Source organism: Myiozetetes cayanensis, unplaced genomic scaffold (assembly GCF_022539395.1).
Source record: "Myiozetetes cayanensis isolate MyiCay16 unplaced genomic scaffold, myiCay2020 scf16, whole genome shotgun sequence".
Lineage (NCBI taxonomy): Eukaryota > Metazoa > Chordata > Aves > Passeriformes > Tyrannidae > Myiozetetes > Myiozetetes cayanensis.
The window spans coordinates 16,957,271-16,976,016 of NW_026087270.1; the positions used below are offsets into that span (position 1 = coordinate 16,957,271).

Here is an 18,746-nt window from a genome sequence, read left to right on the forward strand (position 1 = left end):
CCAGGCCCTTCAGGGGGTGCTCGGAGGCCCCACGACCCCACGGGAGGTTCTGTGACCCCCCCCCCAGCCCCTCACTCGGGCGGCCACCGGGCGCGTTCCCTCCGCGGCTCCCCCCGGTCCTTTCCGTCCCTCCGCGGCCACCGTCAGCCCCGCGGGGAGGGGGCGGGGCTGCCCCGCCCACGCGGAAGGGCCCGTGGGCACCACGTGGGGCGGCCCCACGTGCCGGGCCCGTCATGGCGTCGGCGCCCAAGAGGCCCAAGGTGCGCGGGGCTCTGGGGGGCTCTGGGGGGCCCTGGGGGACACCCCGGCTCTTGGGGGGCCCCGCGGCTCCTCCCCGTTCACGCCGTGTTTCCCCCCGCAGGCGGCGGCCGGGAGCGGCTCCCGAGGGAAGGGCAGCGCCGACCCCCTCCCCGCGTTCCTGGCGTGGTGCGGGCGGGCCGGGGTGGAGCTGAGCCCCAAGGTGAGGCAGCGCGGGCAGGGCCGGGCCCTCCCCCGGGCCGCTCCGGTGTGTCCGGCCCGGCCGTCACGGCTCCCGTCCCGGCGCAGGTGCGGCTGAGCAGGGAGGGCGCGGTGTCGGGGTACGGCCTGCTGGCCGCGGAGCAGCTGGAGGCGGGAGAGGTCCTGTTCACCATCCCTCGCTCGGCGCTGCTGTCCCAGCACACCACCTCCATCCACACCCTCCTGCAGGAAGGTGAGCGCGGGCTTCTCGCGCCGCTCGCGTCTGCTTCGCTGTTTAAAGGAATGAATGGGTCTGGGATAAAGCCCCGGGGACGCTCCTGCTGGAGCGTTGTTGGAGACCGGGCAGGAAAGGGGTTCCCTAAAGGAGCCTGGAGCTCTGCGGGGCAGGGAGAAAAGCCCCACAGTGCAACATCTCCACCTTCTAAGTGACAGGTTCATGTCACTTCTGTTTTCCTGGAGACCCAGGACAGGTCCTGATGGGAAAAGAACAGGTCCTTGGTTCCTGAAGGCACCCCCAGGCTCAGGCTGAGGATGGCAGGGCAGTGGGGCCTGGAGAGCTCCAGAGCAGCAGTTGGTCAGCTCAGGACAGAGTGCAGGCAGAACTCCTGCCTGCAGGGTGGAGGTGGGACTGAGGCTTTGGTTGAGGAAAAAAAAAAAAACAAACCACCTCAAGATTAACTTACATTTTCTCCACCGTGTCTGGTTGCTCAGCCCAGGAGTCCCTGCAGAGCCAGTCCGGGTGGGTCCCTCTCCTGCTGGCCCTGCTGCACGAGTACACGGCCAGCAGCTCCCCCTGGCAGCCCTACCTGTCCCTCTGGCAGGGTTTCCGCAGCCTGGATCACCCCATGTTCTGGTAAGGGGGGAGCAGGCGGGGCTGGGGGAGGCCCAGGCTGGCAGCTGGAGCAGGGGCCGGGCATGGATCTGGTCCTGCTGGGCAACCCCAGCCCTCTGTTCCAGCCCAGGAGCTCTCCTTGAAGGAGGAAGGAGTTTGTAAACTCTTCTCCCTGAGGCAGAACCTCTGTTTTTCTTGTACCAGGCCTGAAGAAGAGCGAACGAGGCTCCTGCAGGGCACGGGCATTCCCGAGGCTGTGGACAAGGATCTGGCCAACATCCAGCTGGAGTACAGCTCCATCATCCTCCCGTTCATGCAGTCCCACCCCGATGTCTTCGACCCCAAGCTGCACACTCTGGAACTGTATAAGGAGCTGGTGGCGTTTGTCATGGCCTACAGGTGAGAAGGGAGGGCTCTGCTCTGGCGAGGAGCGAGGACGAGGAGCAGGATCGTAGGGAAGATCAGAGGCTGTTACTTGAAGGTTGCAGTTGCATGAGAATGTATTAAGATGAAGCTTGCCCTGTGCTGCCACGTGAACCGCAGGCTTGTCTCCATCTCCCTTCTTCTAGCTTTCAGGAACCTCTGGAGGAGGAAGATGAAGATGAGAAGGGGCCCAATCCTCCCATGATGGTGCCTGTAGCAGATATTCTCAATCACGTGGCCAACCACAATGCCAACCTGGAGTACTCTCCTGTGAGTGCAAAGCTGTTGCCCCGGCACTGTCACAGCCTGGTTCCCTTTGTGAGGCCTTTGGGAATGGAGACACATCCCTGGGCAGCCAGTCTGGCCTGGATCTTGTTAATTTGAAGCCCTGCTGCATGTGTGGCAGTCGTCAGTGAGAGCTGAGGGTCCTGTGAGCTCTCAAACCCCGTGGGGACAGCGCAGCCCTGAGCTCCCCTGTCCCTGCCCGCAGCACTGCCTGCGAATGGTGACCACCCAGCCCGTGGGGAAGGGCCAGGAGATCTTCAACACCTACGGCCAGATGGCCAACTGGCAGCTGCTGCACATGTACGGCTTCGCCCAGCCCTACCCCGGCAACAGCCACGACACCGCCGACATCCAGATGGTGACGGTGCGCGCGGCGGCGCTGCAGCGTGAGTGCCACCCGTGGTGGGAGTGCCACCCGTGGTGTGAGTGAGTGCCACCTGGGGGGAACCCTGCAGCGTGAGTGCCACCTGGGGAACCCTGCAGCGTGAGTGCCACCCGTGGTGTGAGTGCCACCCGGGGGGAACCCTGCAGCGTGAGTGCCACCCGTGGTGTGAGTGCCACCTGGGGGGAACCCTGCAGCGTGAGTGCCACCACCCATGGGCACCTGGGGCGGGGAGCGAGGGTGAGGTGGAAAATAACCCCTGTCCCGCAGCGTTTCAGGTGCTGGGGCCACGCCTCGTTTTCTGCCCCCCGTGTGCCCTTCTCTGCTCGCCCCCCACCTGGCTGGGGGTGCAGCTCTGCTCTCTCCAAACAGGTGCCAGCAGCCCAGCGCAGCAGCAGCTGGTGGCAGAGCAGTGGGACTTCTTGTGCCAGCTGGAGATGGTGGGCGAGGAAGGGGCCTTCGTGCTTGGCTGGGATGAGGTGCTGACAGAGGAAGAGCTGTCTGTGACCCTGAAGGTGAGCACAGCCAGGGAGGGGGGAAGGGGAGCAGGGAGTGCAGAGGGGCTCAGTGGAGGGGACAGGCTGGGCAAGGCACTTTGGTACCAACACTCCTGCCTGAACAGTGGTAGGTGTGGCTGTCCAGCTCCCAGGTGCTGTCAAAATACCTTCCTCTCCTCAATAGCCACCCATCTGTACTCAGACCACAGCTTGCTCCATGGCCACTGCTGTTCTAGACAGCTGCCAAAACTTCCCAGGTGACAGCTGAGATGTCCAGGTTTTCTGTCTGAATGTTCTTCTAACACACAAGTTGCTTGCAATTAGGGATCTAAGCCAGTTTTAGTCTCTTAACATTTAGTGTGGCTGAGGAATAACTCACCTGCTCCATGTGGCTCTTCTCTTCCCCAGAGGAGAAAGCCCGATGTGCTCCCACTGCCAGTGACTTGTCCCTTTGCCTGGGTCCTTACAGGTGCTGTGCATGTCAGAAGAGGAATTCAAGGAGTACAAGGAACAAGAGGGCTGGGAAGATGACAGCGAGGAAGAGGAAAGCTCTACCCTTTCAAACGAGGCTCTCTCCAGGCTTAAACCCCCTTGCAAGAAGCTCCTTTATGACAGCGTGCTGCTGACCCTGCAGTCCTACAGGTCAGACCTGAGAGCAGAGCAGGACTTGCTCGATAACCAGGAGGTTTATGAGAAGCTGAGCCGAAGGGAGCAGCAGGCTCTGCACGTGCGCTACGGCCAGAAACGGATCCTGCACCGGCTGCTGGAGCTGCTGCGATAGGAACCTCCCTGCCCTGCACGTCACCTGCCCAGGAATGAGCCAGGGGAAGGGCAGCCTCTGGGCACCCATCCTGCAGCAGGGAGGAAGATGGCAGGACTGACTGTGGGCCCACCTGTCCTGTATATGGCACGTGGCTTTTCAGCTACCTCTGCACCAAAGGGATTTTGGGTGGCGTTACTGTACAGTGGCAGCTGTGGAGCACTGATGTCACCTTCTGCCAGAGGCCTTGAGAGACCCCACACCTCCCAAAGGATGTTTTAGGAAGGCAGACATCCACTGTCAGAACAGCAGGTGTCATTCAGCAGCAGAAATTTAAGGCAAGAGCAGCTCTTGTTCAGAAAAATCCAGCTGGCAGCTCTTACCTTGCAGAGCCTCAGAGTAAACACCTGCCAGGTGGAGCTGCTGACAGCACTTTCAACTCAGAAATCCAACTGGGTTGGACCTTCCTGTTCACAAATTCCAGGTGGGAGACTGGGTCTGTCTGAGACTGGAATGATGGGACACTACAGAACACTGGAAGGGACTGTAGCAGGTTCTCCTCCCAATGTGTGGCTGTGAAACGTCAGGGGCTGGAGCTGTGGAACCACCACTTGTGAGGGAAGAAAACTACAGGACTAGATCAGTGAGACACCAACCCCTCTGGATCTTTGGGACTAAAAAAATTACTAAGTCACTTAATGAACCATCCCTGGGAAGAAAGCCTGTCTTAGTAGAACCTGAATGCCCTCAAGGGGTAGCAGCATTTCCAACTGCAGTAATTGTTTTACACAAACACAATTGCACAGTCCAGGACTGCTGAGACAGTGTCAGATGTCAATCTTGGTATAATTTTACACTGATTAAGCCCCTTACTGTGACATGTTATCCTGAATTGCCTTAATCCTGCTGAATAGGAAACTCACATAGATAATCCTTTTGTTCTTTCTTGTCCAAATACTGTAACAAGAAGCCAACTGTACAGTGGTTTAACGAGGATGGAAGAGAATTTAAATTGTTAATTAATGTTGCAAATAGATGGGAATCCAACAATATGTACTCTCTGATGCATGAGGGGAGGAAGGTAAATGCCACAGGAGATGAGGGAGTAGCAAGGCCATTGGACACAAGCAGAGGAAAAAGGAAAACTTTTAACACCTCCCAAATCCCCTCAAGCCTGGGAAACCAACCCATACGTAGTAGGGAAACAACAAACACTATTTAATATTGACTGTATTTAAAACTAAAGGCTCTGATATTCACCCTGTTACTGCTCTAGGCATGCTCAGAAATGGAACCACAGTGCACCCAACAGAGCAGAGGAGGGAACAGATGACAAATGTCAGCACCTGTAGAGCACAGGAACAAGGGTCTGTCTGTGAAGGAAATAGAGCTGAACTCAAGATACCTGCCTGGATATGGAGCAGAATATCTGTAATTTTGAAATTCAGCTGGAGAGGAATATAAACCCAGTATTTGTGTACACAGCTGAAGGGTGTGGATGCTTTAGTATTCCTGGGGAATGCACAGAAATGGATAATCAGTTAAATCACACTCTCATTTTTGTGTTTGTAAACTTACCCAGATCAGAGGCTGTGATTTTTAACTGTTCAACCCCAGTAACTTCCTTCCAACTATTAAAAACAAAACACAGCTTAATTAACTGTACAACTTCCCTCTATGGGTATGAGCCTTATGCTAGTAGAGAAATTGCTCCAACATCAAAATTTGCAAAGGCTGTTAAAAGAACCTAAATAGAGCAGTAGAAAGACTTTGATTATTGCCCATCATGACAAAGAAATCCATCAGGTAATGGAAAGAGTGAAGAAAGATGGAAATCACCCCTGGTGGGATGTTTTGTTCAGATGGGCTCCAACAGCACCAGGAATTTTTAATAAAATGGTACATCCCATAACTGTCTTTATTACTAACCTGTCTGCTTTTCATTTTAGTGCTAGGATTGTACATCAAAATGTGAAGATTCATGAAACACCTACCTCCAAGATTTAAGGATAACTGGGAACAGCAGCAGCCAAAAGAAGGTGGAAGTGTTTAATAAAGCATTTCCAAAGATTCCAAGGGAGGGAATTGGTATCTTCAAGCAGAATTCTCTATATCTTTAAGTAGAATTCTCTGTTGCAGATGGAAGCTGATGGTATTATTCTCACCTTTAACCCCTCTTTTGAATACAAAGAGATGTTATCAGGTGTGTTAAAGGGTTGTTGCTTTAGTGTCTAAATTCTCTCATTTTTTACTCCTTGCTGTGCTTGATCTGTGGAAAAACTTCCACCTTGCACCCTGTGCAGAAAAAAAAAATGTCTCCTTTCTAAACCTGACTCTCTGCCCATGTTCAGAGAGTTCCCAAAATTCAGCAGCAAAGGGAGGGTATGAAGGGCAGATGGGTCCTACCAGCCCAACCTGTGCTCCTGGGATCTTGGCTGAGTCCTGTCCACCTTCCAGCCCCTGCAACACCAGCCTTGTACAGAACCAGAGGCACAGCTGAGCCATCAGGACAAGGCAATGAGCTCTGCAGATGGTTTTGCTGGAGTTAAATGGAAGGGAAAAAAATCCCATGGCATCTGGAGCAGATAAAGCAAAACTGGCTGCTGGTAGTGCTCTGTGTCCTAACCCCACAGGAGGAGGGGGGAGCTGGAGCTGCAACAGCAGGATCAAAAAATTCCAACTCCAAAAGGCTCAGTTTCAGCACAACTGGGGAGCTGCTAAAAAACCACCAGGGAATTGTAGGAGCTGCCCCGAGCCTGGTCCTGGACACACATGGGACTGAAAAACATTGGCCAGAGCAGAAACAGAGAATTCCCTGTGAGCTGCTGTCCCTGGCACAGCTGGCACAGCTGGCACAGCAGCCCTTGGAGCTGGTTTTGCTCCCTGCAGCAAATGCAAAGCCTGACAGAGAACCCCTCCAAGCTGAGTGGGAAATCCTGACCTCTCTGCCCACGCCACAGCAGCCACCAAGCTTTAAACACAGTAAGGCTGTGGAAAAAGCAGGCAGTGAAGCTCCATTTCCCAGCATCTGCTGGGTTGGAAGGCACAGGTTAAAGGATTCTGCAGCACTGGCAACACTGCAGGTGCCTACCCTGCCACGGGCACATCCCTGCTGCAGGAGGGGCACAGCAGGGTGGGTGGCACTGAAAATGGAGCTGATGGGCTGTCTGCACTCTGCACCCCTCCAGTGCAGCCTCCTGGCTGAGACAAACTGCTCCCAAAGCTGCAGCTGAGACAAACTGCTCCCAAAGCTGCAGCTGAGACACTCCCACTGCCACACAACTCTCCTTTCTCTTGCCCTTCAAAGCAAGGCCCTGCCTGGCCATCACATCTCCCCACTGACCTCACACCAGAGAAACAAATCCAGTTTGCTTTCAAGAGGCAGTGCCCAAAACACACTGGGAAACTGCAGGTTTTGGATGGGTGGAACAGACTTTGAAGGACACCACCTGGCCAGGATGGAAGTGGAAGAGAATAAGCACAGTGGCACGTGCTGCAGGTCATGACTTTTAATGTGTAACTACAGGATGCATACATACAAGAGTGGGAGAACTAAAGCCCAAGAACTAGAAAGGCTACAAAATACAACACATGGACCAATACTTTACAAAACATTGAAAATCCTTACAAAATGGGCTGTATTGGTCCTTTGGGTTTTTCTTTGTGGTTTTTTTATTATTTTTCTTTTTTTTTTTCTGATTTTTTTTTTTTACAAACTTAAACTTATATGTATGGTCACAGGGTAGGGATGGGAAAAGGTCTAGATTGAACCCCTCATCTTCCAAAATTTACAACTGTCCCTCCCCCCCCCCAAAAAAAAAAAAAAAAAAAAGAGAAAAAATAAAGAAGCTATAGGCCTGGTCTCTGGTTTATTTACTGAAAACAGCTGACCCTCACCTGAAGGGCCTGTTTCTTATCCAACAGGAAGGAGGCATTCCCTGACTGCCACTCCACTTGCTGTCTATCAGCATCTGATGAGGGTGAGGGGAAAGCAACACTGAACCTCAACCCCTCCCTCACCCCTCCCATACTCCATAGAATTCCCATATTCCAAACACATCCACCTTTTCTTTTTTTTTCCTTTTTTTTTTTTTAAACAACTTAGTGATTGAAAGGTCCCCCATCCACATAAAGAAAAATAAGTTACTTATTATAACTGGCTTTTCAATATTCTTTGGGAGTCTGGGAATGTCAGGACAAGGAGGTCTGCCCCAGACAAGTGCTTGGCATCAGCAGCTGCCCCTTTATTACAAGCTGGACAGGCACCAGTTTGCCCACCTGCCTTTTACACAATTTGCACAAACCCAAAAGTCCAGACAAAAAAAAAAAAAAAAAAGTTTCTGTTCCTTGTATTTACACTAGTTTAAAATGATATTCACAGCATCTTCTGAATTTTGGCCAAAAAAATGTTGTCTCAAAACTTTGGAACACGCCCACATAAGAGTGTCACCCAGGGCCTGTGGTGTTGTACCCGATCCAGGGGGCTGGGAGGGTCAGAGGAGCCTTACGGAGTCATCAGTCGCTCGATGGGCCGGGATCTCCAGGCTGGCACGCTGAGCATGCAGGGCAGCTCCTCTAACTGGCCCCAGTGCCCTCCATCACCTGCTGGGCCTGCTTCTGCCCCATGCAGCACTGGGCAACCGACTGGAACAACCTGCACGGGGAGGCAAAGCTGTGGGAGCGGCAGCAAACGGCCCTTCTCTTGGGACAGCACTGAAGAAAACTCCAGCTGCAGCTGCTCCAGTTGAAGCAAATGGGAAATACGATTTGGGAAATTTGAAATGGGACATTTGGGCCCCTGCCCCCCAAAAAAATACCTCGGAGGGAGGTGGAAAATGGGGGGGAAAAGCTGGAAAATGAAGGGAAAAATGAAGGGAAAAAATGAAGGGAAAAAATGAAGGGAAAAAATGAAGGGAAAAAATGAAGGGAAAAAATGAGGGAAAAAATGAGGGAAAAAATGAGGGGAAAAAATGAAGGGAAAAAATGAAGGGAAAATGAAGGACAAAATGAAGGGAAAATGAAGGGAAAATGAAGGGAAAATGAAGGGAAAATGAAGGGAAAATGAAGGGACAAAAATGAAGGGAAAAATGAAGGGAAAATGAAGGGAAAATGAAGGGAAAAATGAAGGGAAAAATGAAGGGACAAAATGAGGGAAAAATGAGGGAAAAATGAGGGAAAATGAGGGAAAAAATGAGGGGACAAAATGAGGGGAAAAATGAGGGAAAAATGAGGGAAAAATGAGAGGAAAAATGAGAGGAAAAATGAGGGAAAAAATGTGTAAATGGAGGAAAATAGGAAAAAGCCAAAAATGGGGGAATTAGAAAAGGTTATTTTTACACGGGGATTTTTTTGAGGTGGCTTCCTAAAAAAATGAGTGGGGTTTTAGGGTGATTTCAAATGCACTGTCATTCTGGGGTTAAGTCATACTCACTTCTCAATCTCTGGAGCGCAGTGAACAAACTCGTGGTTCCAGAACTTAAAGGCTGGGTTTTTTATCAGCTCAATGAATGTAATAAGCAGACCCCAGGGATGAGGCCTATTTACAATCAGTCGTTCCAAGAGAACCCTGAAATCCAGAAGTAAAACCAGTTAGAGCTCAAAGACCCCAGACTAGGAAAAAGACCCAAAAAGGAGGAAGAAAAGCAAAAAGTGGATATGTTGGCAAGTGAAATGGCTCCCCTCTCACCTGGTGATCTGCTCCTGGATAGCCTCAGTGTTGGCCTCTGCAAACAGGTAGAGCATGGTGCAGCTGAAGTAGTGGGTGTGGCTGTTGGGGTAGCGCAGCTGGTTGGCAATGGCGTTCAGGAACAGGTACCGGCCTGTGGAGAGGAACGGTGAGGACACACAGCCCCCTCCCACCCCTCCAAACATCCAAAACTGAGTAAAGAACCAGCCAGGAGTGCCTGAGGTAACGTTTGAGAGCTTGTCTTGTGGAGGCACGAGAAACAAAGCTAACTGAAGATACGTAGAAACTGTCATCAGCTCAGGCTGATGGGGCAGTAAGAACTCAGTTCTTCATTAAGTGCATTCCTACGCCCTTTGAATACTCTGAACTTGTGGTTATCAGATAGTTCCTGTATTCAGTTTACTATTCTGACACAGCATTCCTTACTGTGAATTCACTAGCAGCTCCATGAAATCATAGAAGACCTTTAAGATCAAGCCCCACTGTTAACTCAGCACTGTAACCCCTAAACCTCATCACCCAGTGCCAGATCCAGACACCTCTTAACACCTCGTGGGGTGTTGACTCCACAACCTCCCTTTGGGCAACCTACTCCAATGCCTGACCACCCTAACAGTGAGAATACTTTTCCTAACATCTAATCTGAATCTCCCCTGTCTCAGTTTAGGGCTGTTTCTTCCTGTCCTCTCAGTGCAGGCACAGTAGAAGAGATTGATCCCCACTTCACTAAAACCCCCTTTCAGACAGAGGGTGATGAGACCTCCCTGAGCCTCCTCTTTGAGAGTGAACAAACCCAGGTGCCTCAGCTGCTCCTCACAAGACGTGATTTCCAGACCTTCCCTGAGCCCTGTTGCCCTTGGCTGGACACCTCAGTGTCCCTTCTGGAGCGAGGGGCCCACGTGCTGTAGATGTGACATGGCATGGACTGCAGTGCTTCCAGCTCACCTTCAGTGTCCAGGTCTACTGCCAGATTCTGGAAGATGTCCATGTGAGCTGAGTGGGTGATGGTGCTCATAGAGGGGGTGCTGCCTTTGTTATGGATGTGTGCAATAGCTTGAGTACCTACGTAGAGCACCAGTGCATTAATCAGCTGGATGTTGTAGCGGTTGCCAGGTTCATTTGATACCTAATGACAAAGACAGGGAAGCCATCAACAATCGATATTCCTTCAGCACTTGAAGGTACAGCATGTACAACAACAGCATCCAAGTATCTCTTCTTGATTATGTGGACATCCACAAATTCAATTTGGCATTTACCCTTTTCTAATACAGCATGTATTATGAAGCAGGTATTACAGCTTATTTTAATACTATATTTGAATATATATATTTAGAAGTATCAACAAAGTGTTAACAGACTTTTTTTTGTTTTGGTTTTTTTTTACTCCATACCTAAAGGAAAAAAAATCAGGTAAGGCAATGAGAATTCACCAGCAGTGCCAGAGGCCAAAACACCCCTCCACCCACCATGTGAATGTTCCTGTCTAAGCAATTCTCTGAGGAAGTCCAACTTCAGACCTGAAGTCTGCTCCAAGCCATGTGATGTCTGAAATGTGGTTTTAGCCACAACCCTGCACTGGGTTTTAGCTAATTTGACCTTTTTTTACCCCTCAAGCATTAGCGTGCAGATCCATCTATTTCTCTACCAATTAATCTACTTGGAGTCAAAATTTTATCAGCTTCCAAAGAACTGCAGTACATCTGAACACCCTCCTGAGGAGTGGCAGAAGAATCATTCAGAGATGTGTGCATTCTCACAGGCTCTTCTACTGCCTGCAACAGTAGACCAACACACCAACAGAATTCCTGCCCTGGGGGGTGACTGAGCCAGTGAGATCATCTGTCCCACGCTATTTGAACACCCTCAGGGACCTCAAACCCCTCCAACTCACTTGCAGGTTGCTGCGCAGGTCAGACAAGAAGGTGACGGGAGAGCGGGTTTTGAGATAGGAATCCAAGTCTTTCTTGAACTGAGGTGGCATCACTCCAGTGAAATTCGTGAGGATTCGTGGAGCAATATTAATCTCACTTAGCATGTCCACCTGTTGAGAGAAACCCCAGTCAGGTGAGCCACAAGCAACGTCCAAAGGCAAAAATTGCAAAAGCAGATCTGTAAATGACATTACACCAACTACTGCTGCTGATGACTTTTTCTTCCAGCAGTGAAAAGGAAACAGCAGACTTCTACAGATTTCAAAATAAACCTCATCTCTAACATACAAAATTATTACATGATGTCTGGAAGAACTGAGAGGATTAAAAAAAAAACTCCAAGGTGAAGGCCATAGGGAAATTCAGTCACTGTTTTGTGGTCTGTCTATCTACACTGAAGACAGTTTAGAAAAGTACAAACATCCACACAAGTCAAGAAGAGCCTTCTGCAGTGATAACTTACTGAGCACTGCAGCTTTGCTCCCATCACCCAGCACAGCTCAGGCAGGGAAGAACAACAGGACAATGCTTTTGGCAGCCTGAGGAAGTTTGCTTCTAATCAGTCCAGGATTAGCTGGCTGGCATATACCCAAAAATTTAATGAGGTAACATTAACACTTCTCAAAGTCTCTCCCCATTATGCAAGAGGCTTGCTTCAGAACACTGCTTTATCTTATTATTTTCAAGATAAAACGGCTCTAAATGTTTCTCATCCAAAAGCATTTACAGTTACACAGTGCTGGGACACCATCTCTTCCACAAGGAGTTCCCAGGACTCCAGTCTCCAGCATCCCATGGAGTACAAACTACACAGCCCAGCAGGAGCTGAACCAAACAGGGAAAGAACTGCTGGTTGAACTGGCAAACAGCAAAGCCACAAAAGCTGGTCAAGTAGCCTGTTTTTCAGTGACAAACCAAGCAGGAAGGTGATAAAGGTGCCTCTGCTCCAACACTGTGTGCCAGTCAGATCGAGGGATGCCATCAAATCATCTCCCTTGGGAAAAGGCAGGCCCTCTGCTTTTCCAGGCAAGGGTCTCTGGGCACTTCTCATGTAACACAAGTCTGTCCTTCCAGGCTGAATCTGCACAGCCCTTGCAAGCAAGCCAAGAATCTCCTGGTGCCAATGAAGCCATGCAGAGCAAAGATTTACAGTTCCAACTGCAAACTTCACACAGGACAAGGGTTGTTTCCCACCCTGCATGGAATGTGTCAAACAGGGACCATTACAAACATAACTGAAGCTTAAAAACTGCTGTTCTGCCAGATGCTCTGTCACTTAAGTTTCAAATTACTTAACTTTTGAATGGTTGCATTAATTCTAGTATCAATATCAAGTATTTAAACTGTTCCCAAAATTCCACAGTCTCTGCCAAAAAACTTTGATAAAGAATACCTGGAGCCATAAAGATTCCTATTATCAAACTCCTGAAGGAAAATTGTACCTTTAGATTGGGGGTGAAAGGGTCTGGAAGCCTCATGTTCCGTGGGAAGGCACTCAGGATCAGATTCCTTAGCTGGATACAGTTAGGTGGGATCACATCACAGAACCCATAGTGGTAGTCACAAAGAAATTCTGGGAAATCATGCAACAAGACCAGCAACACACGCAGAGTGCCCTGTGAAAGAAAATACAATATACGAGGTGTGCAACTGCTGACACTGCCCAAAGACTGGCAGAGCCATCATTCTGTGGCATGTGGTTAACATTATTAGGAGGAAATTACTCTGGGAATTAATCTGGCCACCTGCTTCCATCCCACACCAATCTGCATTCCACCCTAACACAGAAGGTAACAGCAAATCCTGTTCTGCTACCAGAACACCTCTGCTTTCAGACAGCTTTGGTTGGAATCAGCATCTATTAGATGACATTTTTTTTTACCTTGTAAAGAATTTGCATAGGTTTGGTGAGTTCCACATTTCTAAGGAAAGGAGCCAGGTACTTGAACAGATCAATCAGTAACTGGGCATACATCGGCCAACCCTGTCGAGAAACAGAACAGCAGGTGGGAACCATGCAGCAAAGAGCAGTTAACTTCAAAACTGTGACTAGATGGATCTTTATATTAACCTGGATGGAAGAGCTTAGCACTGCCAGCTCTAGTACTGAGTGCACAGCTCATACCAAGGCTTTGCCTGCACATCGTTGTGCCAAGGGTGTTTCCAGAACACTCCACATGCCATACTGAGCTGACAGGACTTGGCCCAGAAGGCTACAGCTCTTCTGACCATTGAAAAAGGCATGTTTATTAAACTCAATTCACCCTGGGTTCCACAGTTATTGACACACACACTCTCCTCCATGCAGTTAGGTTACTGTGAATATGGAAGACAACAACAACAGACCAGCCATGCTACAAGTGCACTTCCAGAGATGGGAAACAGCCCCACTCCAGACAAGCATCTGTGTGAGCTTTTTAATTCAGAAGAGATAAACTGCAGCCACACCTTCTGCTGTGGTGTATGTGCCAGCATTCTTGCAATAAATATCCGATGGGAGATCAGTTCCAGCCAGGCATAAACAAAACCTGGAGCTTTTGTAGGCCTCAGGATGTGAAATGTGTTACTGAAAGAAAAGTTAGAGCAGGTTAGAAGTGCACAGCAATAAGATTGCTTTTCATAACACTGAGGGGAAAAAAACATACACAGCCCTAAAAGCAAAGGCATTGGAGCACCTTGGGTTCTACCAGTCATTTTCCTTAAATAAAGCAAGTGGACAGTCCATGGGAGAACCATCTACTCCAAAGGTGATTCAGCCACCACAAAAAGAACAGTCACAGCCTTCACGTGAAAAACCCTGATCCTACCAAGAAAGGATGGGCACTGTGGCCAATCCCAAATACATACCAGAAAGCTGTGAGTGTCTGGAAGTTGATGGTCTCCAGCACGTGCTCAGGAGCATTTAATTCCAACAGCAACATGATGAAAATGCGATGGTAAGGAAGCTGCTGAAACTCACTCTGCCGGACATCGTGGTCTTGCAGGAGAACTCCCACCACAATTCCAAGAACCTAAAGAGATCAAGACAGTTCACTGATGGCAGCAAGAATTAACTTTGCCACTTGATCTATAGATAATACTTTAACCATCAGCAGATTATAACAAGAACCAAAAATCCTAGTTACTGGAAGTGCTGCGTAAATTAATGTGACAATTTGCTTCAGCAACTCCCTGTCCCTTGGATCACAATCACAACAACTGACTGGACAGTTTTGCAAGGTCTTAATTACTTGAGACCATCCAGCCCTAAATCAAGTAGTATAAGAGCACAGGAAAGGCCCTCACAACATCAAGGCAAACACTCAGGAATCACCAACCTTAAACCACACTTCATATGCCTCAAAACAACAGCAGCCGACTTTTTCATTTCAAGGCAAAAGGGTGAGTTTCAGGTTGGTTTGAGATGAAACCCTTGTGAACAAGAAAGCCACTTGGCCATCCTGATGCTTCACTCAGAAGTTTATCATTTCAGCAGCCTGCACTAAGGTCTACATCTTTACCAGCAAAGGCACAGCCAGCAACACACACTACACGTGCAGCGAGTACAAGAAGGGTCCCCAACCTTGTTGAGGAGGTTGATCTTGGTGACTGTGTTGGTTGCCTCCCCAGAGTGCTTCACCAGCAGCGCAATCAGCCGCACGAAGGCGTCCAGGTTGTGGTAGCACTTGGCTCGGATCATGGTGGGGTTGGCTGCAGGGTTGTGCTGCTGCTCTGCCAGGGCACGGTAGCTGATCTCCACACACATCTCGGTGCACAGGCGGAAGAAACGGGTGATGAGGTCATCTGTTTTCAGGATCCCTTGCTGGTGCATCTGCGCAGGGAAGGAAAACACCTCAGCCCCGTAGCCACAGAAAGTTTGTGTCACAGTTTATTTCAAACAACACCTTTCATAGAGAGCTCACCTTGCCTGCCACCACTGATTTTTACCACACTCTCCTGAGAGATTCAGTATTTACAGGACAATTTGAGCGTGGTAACACAATTTGAGCAAACACATTTACTGCCAGATAAGAATCTTCTGAATCCCAAATCTTTTCAAACATCAGCCTGGCTGAGGAGCCCCGTTCTGTGTCAGTTCTGCCACCAGCACCCAACCTTGCACCTTGCAGCAAGGACAGCACGAGGCAGCAGCAGCTGCAGGGCCTTTGGGAGCTCTGGGAAGGGTAAATTCCAGCTTCTACCTCAGGAACCATCACTACCAACCCAGGGAATTTTCCTTACAGGAACATTACGTGCAGAGAAAATGGGTGGGCTTTTCTGTTTTGTACTGGGGGGCTGCTTTAATAATGTACATATAAGACACCCCAAAACCCTCCCTTTTATTTGTTACCCACAGTATTAAAACCATCAAACTGAAACAAATTACACTGCAGGAAACTTCTGGGGTTTTGAATAAAGCATCCTATTTCTAAACTCCTACTGCACAGACAGAAAGCTATAAAATCAGCATCACTGATAACTTGGAGACCATGTGGAGAATTTCTAGTATTTCTGGAGAAACATTTTTTTCTAATTAAAAAAAAAAAAAAAAGGAATTTATGTATCAGCCTTCAAAGTTCTGTGCTTCTTCTTGTCCTAAAGACTAGTGGAAAGAAAGCAACACTTAGGTAGCCAAAATTATAGTCAATTAAGTTCAGTACTAGCACCTTATTTATTGCAGTTATTACAAAAAAATCCCTTTAAGACCCACCGTTAAAGCCTGTAAGGAAACAATTACAAATAAACACTGTACTTCAATATATTTAAATTACTATTTCAAAACTGAGCAAATATTTATAAAAGGTAAGCAGTGAAGTGTACAAAAAAGTGCACTGAGTATTATGAGTCCACTCCACTGAGATGTGTTTCAGAAGAATGATTTAAGGTAAAGAAAAGAGGTCACATGAACAAGTGAAAATATTTCTTTAAAAAGTGGGTTTAGCACAATTATCTATTAAAAACATTCCAAAATGCTACACAGTAGAAGTCAGCCCAACAGGAACCTGTCTACAAAGCCAGTACACAAGGACACTGAGGTCACATGAAAAAAATCACGGCATCAGTCGTGATCTTTATCCACACTTGGGGGTGAACTTGTTACCACACCTGCTGGGCTACTGACATGTTGGAGGTTGTTTAAATTTAGGCAGCAGTTCAACTAATGATGTTTCAAGTTTTTTTCTTACTAATGAGTCCAGTTTGAAGGGGGATTCCCTTGCCCACATGATCTGAAATAATTTACCTGAATCTCTATTACCAGTTTCCTTCTGTAGGCTGTCAGGAGCAACACTAGTGAAGTTTCACTACTATTCCCAACAGCTATCTGAGCTGCAGTTCTTTTCCCACCAAACTTATCTCAGCACTCGTGGTCTGAACTGACAGCTTGTTCCTACAGTAACTGAAGGACAGGATTTGGTGGAGGACAGGGGTTTCTACAGAACACTGCCATCAAAACCAGCCAAAATGCTGACAGTCGAAACCCTGCAAGTTTCAAAAGGATGCCTAACACAGGTTATAACACTGTTTTAAAATGGAGGGCATCACACCCTTACTTATGTTGAATAAAAAGCACCTTTCTTTCCCAAAGCTCTACCTGTCCAACAAACGCAGAGAAGGCTTTGGTGCTGTCCCGGCCTGCTGCTGCTGAATGGTACAGGTTCACCCACTCCCTCAGCAGGTACTCTGCCTTCTCCCTCAGGCCTGGGGGGTCATCATACTCAGAAGCTTGGGAGATTCCTGAATGCATCATGAAATTAGGACCTCCGTGAGCACGGTCAATCATCGCTTCGTAGTTTGATCGGACCACTTCCATCAGCTGGGGTAATCTGATGCAACAGACAGCGAGAGCTGGGTTAGAATAGAATCCCTCCTCCCCCACAAGGTGAAGGAACTGCAAGCTCGGTCAAACAGAGCTGAAAGAAAGCAAATTATTTCTTTAACTGAATCTTTGTATCTTTCAGTCCCCACTGGAATAGCAGAAATAAAGTCATGAAAGCAGATACATTTATGATGAAAGAAGGAACACTGAAATCACACAAGCTTTGAAGTTCCACTCCAATTTGTACAGCAGAGTGCTGCAACAAAGCCCCCCAGGGACTAGGAACAGCTTCACTTCTGCAGACCTCAGGAGCCCTAAAATGCTCCCAGATAGTGAGATGCCAGTGCTGAACAGCCTGACTGGGGCACTGAATTTGGCTGCAGTGAAAGTCAAGCCACACAGTGAAGACAGTCTGTCCACACCAACTGATTAATGGACTTTTATTTTGGGACCTCTCCCTGGTAGCTGTGTTGACAGTGGCAGGCACTGCCACCAGCCAGCTGCTGGATGCTCTCATAAGCAACGCAGAGTTCTCTCCAAGCTCCAATCCATGTTGTTCCCAAACCCAGCAACAACTGCTTCCACCTTAGGAGCCTGCAAGTCCCAGAGGTATTTCCAGGTGCTGTGGCAACATTTGCTGCCCAGTTACCTGCTGGTGAATGCACAAGCCATGTGAGACTGGTGGAGGATTGTTTCGTAGGCTCTAAACAGAAAGGACTGTCCAATCTTCTTAATTGCTTGTGATTAACAAATTAACACCTCAAGCAAGTTTCTTACAGTACCACAGTCTTCTGGAGCACATAGAGAGATTTTCCTGCTCCAGCGTTCAGCTTGACATGTTGCTGCAGATGCCTCTATTTTGACTAAGATGAGCACATTTACATTAGAGTGACAGTTTAAATTAACACAGGACTGCAGCTCTAGAGGAAGTTTAAAGCTGTATGATTGAATGACATGAGACACTGCCTATATAACATTCAAATCATAAATGAGCAGAGCAGAAAGTAACAGATTGCAGCACCCTCACCCTTCTGGGGCGTTTCCTCTGGAATGAGCATTAATTCTCATGAGTGTCTCGATGGTGTGAAACAGATCTGCCTCTGTCACGTGGGCGACACTCCTCTCATCCACCAGCAGGATCTTCACCAGCTGCATGGCAAACGCCACAGCCATGTAGTTCAGGCCATTCTCCATGGACTGCCAACACGAGAAAGGCAATTAAAGTCCAGCCACAAACCTCACAGCGGATTGACTGCACCTCCTCTCCACAAGAGCAGGTTCCCTTTACCTGAGCCAAGTGCAGGTCATACTGCTGCATGTTGACAAGGTGATTGCGGATCAGCAGCTCCACAGCTTCCACGTTGTACTTGTACTCATCTCTGCACTCGATCAGGCACCTGCAGAAAGGCACTTCTTTTACAAAGTGCACCTCGACAGCACAGATTAAGTGAAGCAACTCAGATTCAACGCTTCAGGAACTGGGCCCTTCACTGCGATTCGTTACTCAGCTCTAAAAGAAGGCTCTTCCAGAGCATCCTCTAAGGTAATGTTTGAGTTCAGAACAGACTCAAGCACTTGTTGCCCTGCACAACTGGCCACAAAAACACTTCAAGAGCTTCAGTTTATTCAGCATAAGAGGCCTCTCTTCCAAGGATACAGCAACACATCTGCCTAGCACTAGTGCATATGCC

The 18,746-nt window shown here is 48.7% G+C and overlaps 2 protein-coding genes across 6 annotated transcripts in view; one reads left to right on the plus strand and one right to left on the minus strand.

The window, feature by feature from the left end:
* The first annotated feature begins 218 nt into the window (after positions 1-218).
* Positions 219-5,918, plus strand: SETD6 (SET domain containing 6, protein lysine methyltransferase). Its single transcript, XM_050311678.1, has 9 exons — positions 219-260; positions 362-460; positions 547-691; positions 1,171-1,312; positions 1,496-1,690; positions 1,861-1,984; positions 2,205-2,385; positions 2,754-2,896; positions 3,348-5,918. Exons 1-9 carry the CDS (start codon positions 234-236, stop codon positions 3,657-3,659), a joined length of 1,368 nt encoding a protein of 455 aa, XP_050167635.1. The 5' UTR covers positions 219-233; the 3' UTR covers positions 3,660-5,918.
* Positions 5,919-7,132: 1,214 nt separating this feature from the next.
* The window catches only part of CNOT1 (CCR4-NOT transcription complex subunit 1), a 50,499-nt gene continuing 38,885 nt past the window's right edge, over positions 7,133-18,746 (minus strand). For all 5 annotated transcript variants that reach the window (XM_050311670.1, XM_050311673.1, XM_050311671.1 and 2 more), the window contains exons 37-49: positions 18,344-18,452; positions 18,083-18,252; positions 16,831-17,062; positions 14,821-15,069; positions 14,106-14,269; positions 13,707-13,824; positions 13,141-13,242; positions 12,701-12,874; positions 11,219-11,368; positions 10,270-10,450; positions 9,325-9,457; positions 9,070-9,204; positions 7,133-8,292 (exon numbers count right to left, since the gene is read on the minus strand). In XM_050311670.1, coding sequence (XP_050167627.1) covers positions 8,214-8,292; positions 9,070-9,204; positions 9,325-9,457; positions 10,270-10,450; positions 11,219-11,368; positions 12,701-12,874; positions 13,141-13,242; positions 13,707-13,824; positions 14,106-14,269; positions 14,821-15,069; positions 16,831-17,062; positions 18,083-18,252; positions 18,344-18,452 — 1,996 coding nt within the window. In that variant the 3' untranslated portion in view covers positions 7,133-8,213. The remainder of the gene's footprint in view (positions 8,293-9,069; positions 9,205-9,324; positions 9,458-10,269; positions 10,451-11,218; positions 11,369-12,700; positions 12,875-13,140; positions 13,243-13,706; positions 13,825-14,105; positions 14,270-14,820; positions 15,070-16,830; positions 17,063-18,082; positions 18,253-18,343; positions 18,453-18,746) is intronic.

Coding starts and splice junctions, on each gene's coding strand:
- SETD6 (XM_050311678.1), top strand. CDS start 234: ATGGCGTCGGCGCCCAAGAGGCCCAAG. Junction 1,985..2,204: donor CCAACCTGGAGTACTCTCCT/GTGAGTGCAAAG, acceptor CCCTGCCCGCAG/CACTGCCTGCGAATGGTGAC. Junction 2,897..3,347: donor AGCTGTCTGTGACCCTGAAG/GTGAGCACAGCC, acceptor GGGTCCTTACAG/GTGCTGTGCATGTCAGAAGA.